The sequence below is a fragment of the Tenrec ecaudatus genome, chromosome 15, assembly GCF_050624435.1.
Source record: "Tenrec ecaudatus isolate mTenEca1 chromosome 15, mTenEca1.hap1, whole genome shotgun sequence".
Lineage (NCBI taxonomy): Eukaryota > Metazoa > Chordata > Mammalia > Afrosoricida > Tenrecidae > Tenrec > Tenrec ecaudatus.
In genome coordinates, this window is record NC_134544.1 from 73,338,671 (window position 1) to 73,341,457 (window position 2,787).

Genomic DNA, 2,787 nt, shown 5'->3' on the forward strand with positions numbered 1-2,787 from the left:
GTGATGTGGCCCACTTAATCTTGCCTGTTGCACCACATGGCAAGCATTTTAATTGAGTTTGACACCCCTGACTTCTGTTGAATGTTACTGAATTACTGTCTTTAGATTTACTTTTTAAAAATCCCTTGAGACACTCCTTGTTAGTGGAATTAGAAATTTCCCAGGATTGCAACAGAAGCTAAGTATCAACAGATAGAGACACCCTTCCAACTGAATAAACTTCCAGAGCAGCATAATGAGTCAGGAGCAATCTGGGAAAACCCACTCCATGTGCACAAATCCTGTCTCTTTGAGGGAAACAATAGTTGTCCATCATAGTAGAATTCCCTTGGTCAATCAGCATGCCTGGGGAGAGTGCATTTGCTCTCACAGAGCCATCAATACACTGCAAGAGATTTTCAGACAGAAAAAGAAACAAAAGCACAGCATCCCAAATACACAGAACATCCATAAGAACCGGGTTTTCTGACTTTATTTTGCAGCCATGAATTCCCAGAACTATCGAAGCCAGAACTCAAGCCTTAAAATCATGACTTTCCGGCCTACCATGGAAGAATTTAAGGATTTCAACAAATACATTGCTTACATGGAATCCAAAGGTGCCCATCGTGCAGGCCTGGCTAAGATAATCCCACCCAAACAGTGGACAGCCAGAGAGAACTATGACGATGTGGATGACATCCTCATAGCCAGTCCTGTGCAGCAGGTAACTACTGGGCAAACAGGTGTCTTTTTGCAATACCATAAAAAGAAGAAATCCATGACCGTGGAGGAGTATCGCCACTTGGCCAACACTGACAGATACCGCACTCCCACACACCGGGATGTTGACGATTTGGAGCGGACCTATTGGAAGAGCCGCCTGTACAATTCTCCCATTTATGGGGCTGGAGTATGTGGCTCCTTATTTGGTGAAAACACTGAGCATTGGAACCTCAGACACCTGGGGACGATCCAGGATCTGCTGGAGCAGGAGTGTGGAGTTGTCATCAAAGGCGTCAATACCCCCTACCTGTACTTTGGCCTGTGGCAGACCACCTTCACTTGGCACACGGAGGACATGGACCTGTACAGCATCAACTACCTGCACTTCGGGGAGCCCAAAACGTGGTATGCGGTGCCCCCTGAGCATGGAGTCCGCCTGGAGAGACTGGCCAGGGAGCTTTTCCCTGGCAGTTCCACTGGCTGCGCGAACTTCCTGCGGCACAAGGTGGCCCTCATCTCACCCAGAGTCCTCAGGGAGAACGGCATTCCTGTTGGTCGGATCACCCAGGGAGCAGGCGAGTTCATGGTCACATTGCCCTACGGCTACCACGCTGGCTTCAATCACGGTTTCAACTGTGCGGAATCCATCAACTTTGCCACCCTGCGCTGGGTTAATTACGGTAAAGCTGCTTCTCAGTGCAGCTGTGGGGAAGCCAGGGTCACATTTCCCATGGACGCCTTCGTGCGCATTCTGCAACCCGAGCGCTATGAGCTGTGGAAACAGGGCAGGGACCGCACCTCCGTGGACCACGTGGAACACACAGCACTGACCAGCCCGGAGTGGACGGCCTGGAAGGGAGCCAGGACTCGTGCGATGGTCAAGGGGCGTCTGCGGTCCTTTAAGCCACGCAGGGCCAGGCGTCGCTCTCTGACTCTGGCTGCAGACAGTGGGCTTGGGGGCTGTGCACTGGTATGTCCTCGTCCCACAACCCACTCCTGGGCAGACAGCTCTACTGTGCAGCCTGAGGACCCTACCTTCATGGGTAGCAGTCCTACAGGATCCAGTGTCTCCCTACTTCCCACCTCAGTTCCATCTGCCCAGTATCTCCAGGCTTCACTAAAGGGTACTCGCACTAGGCGTCCTCGGGACTCCGATGCCCACCAGCAGTCTGTGAAGTCCAGGGCCAAGAGCCACACAGCAAGCACATTTGTACACCTGCCCACTCAGGCATTGCATGAGAATCAATAATCAACAGATGACTCTGGCCCTCGGAGATTTGAGATCCAGCATGCTGTTAAAGCTTCTCGGTGCTGCTGTGACCCCGATCTTCAGCCCATGGGACCCCCACTGAGTCCTGATTCTCTGATGCACCCTGGCCCCTGCCTGAAGTCACTGGACAACATCTCAGTGAATCTCCCGGACATGCTTGTGCTGAGTCCTCCTAATGAGTTTTTGACTTCTAAAATATTCTCCTGCTATGCCTCTATGCACAGTATGGCACCTCTGGACTCCCCTCGGTGCTATTGCTATGGACCCCCTTAACCTTCTATAATCCTGCCCTCAGATGAGGTTCTGCAAATCTACTTACATAGATCCTTGGAGACAGACTCGATGGAACTTCACTTCCTAAATCCTGAAAGGTTGTCACCAGCAAAGATCTTCTTGTTGTGAGTTTAGCTAAACTGAAGTTTTTGTCAAATGTGATTGTCCCTTGGACTATCTCTCACCTTCATGAAACAGAGACACACCCAGCCAATCTTCAACATGGGAATTGTAATCTGTGGTGATTTAATTGTAATCTGTGGTGATCCTTGACCTCTCAGTGCCATGTTGATAGGTTGCCTAATACTTGCTCAGACTATGGACTCCACTAAAATGTGTTCTAAGGACTCACAGACCAACTGGATATATGTGTGTCCCTTGATTCTTCCTAGGTTTGGGAGTTGTCCTTGAAAAGAACTCCCTGTGCAGAAATCATTAAACCCATTGCTTTCCAGCGTGTCTCTCCACATGGCAATCTCAGTGATCAAGACCCACTGTTTCAAAGTTGGACTTGGGGCTAATATTTAAGGAGGCCCATT

General features: G+C 50.0%; 1 protein-coding gene across 1 annotated transcript; it reads left to right on the top strand.

Moving 5' to 3' along the window:
* Nucleotides 1-484: 484 nt before the first annotated feature.
* Nucleotides 485-1,954, top strand: LOC142427513 (lysine-specific demethylase 4D-like). Its single transcript, XM_075532750.1, has one exon. It carries the CDS (start codon nt 485-487, stop codon nt 1,952-1,954), a length of 1,470 nt encoding a protein of 489 aa, XP_075388865.1.
* Nucleotides 1,955-2,787: the final 833 nt, after the last annotated feature.

Bases quoted from the DNA above. Each gene is read 5' to 3' on its own strand.
- LOC142427513 (XM_075532750.1), top strand. From the start codon at position 485: ATGAATTCCCAGAACTATCGAAGCCAGAACTCAAGCCTTAAAATCATG.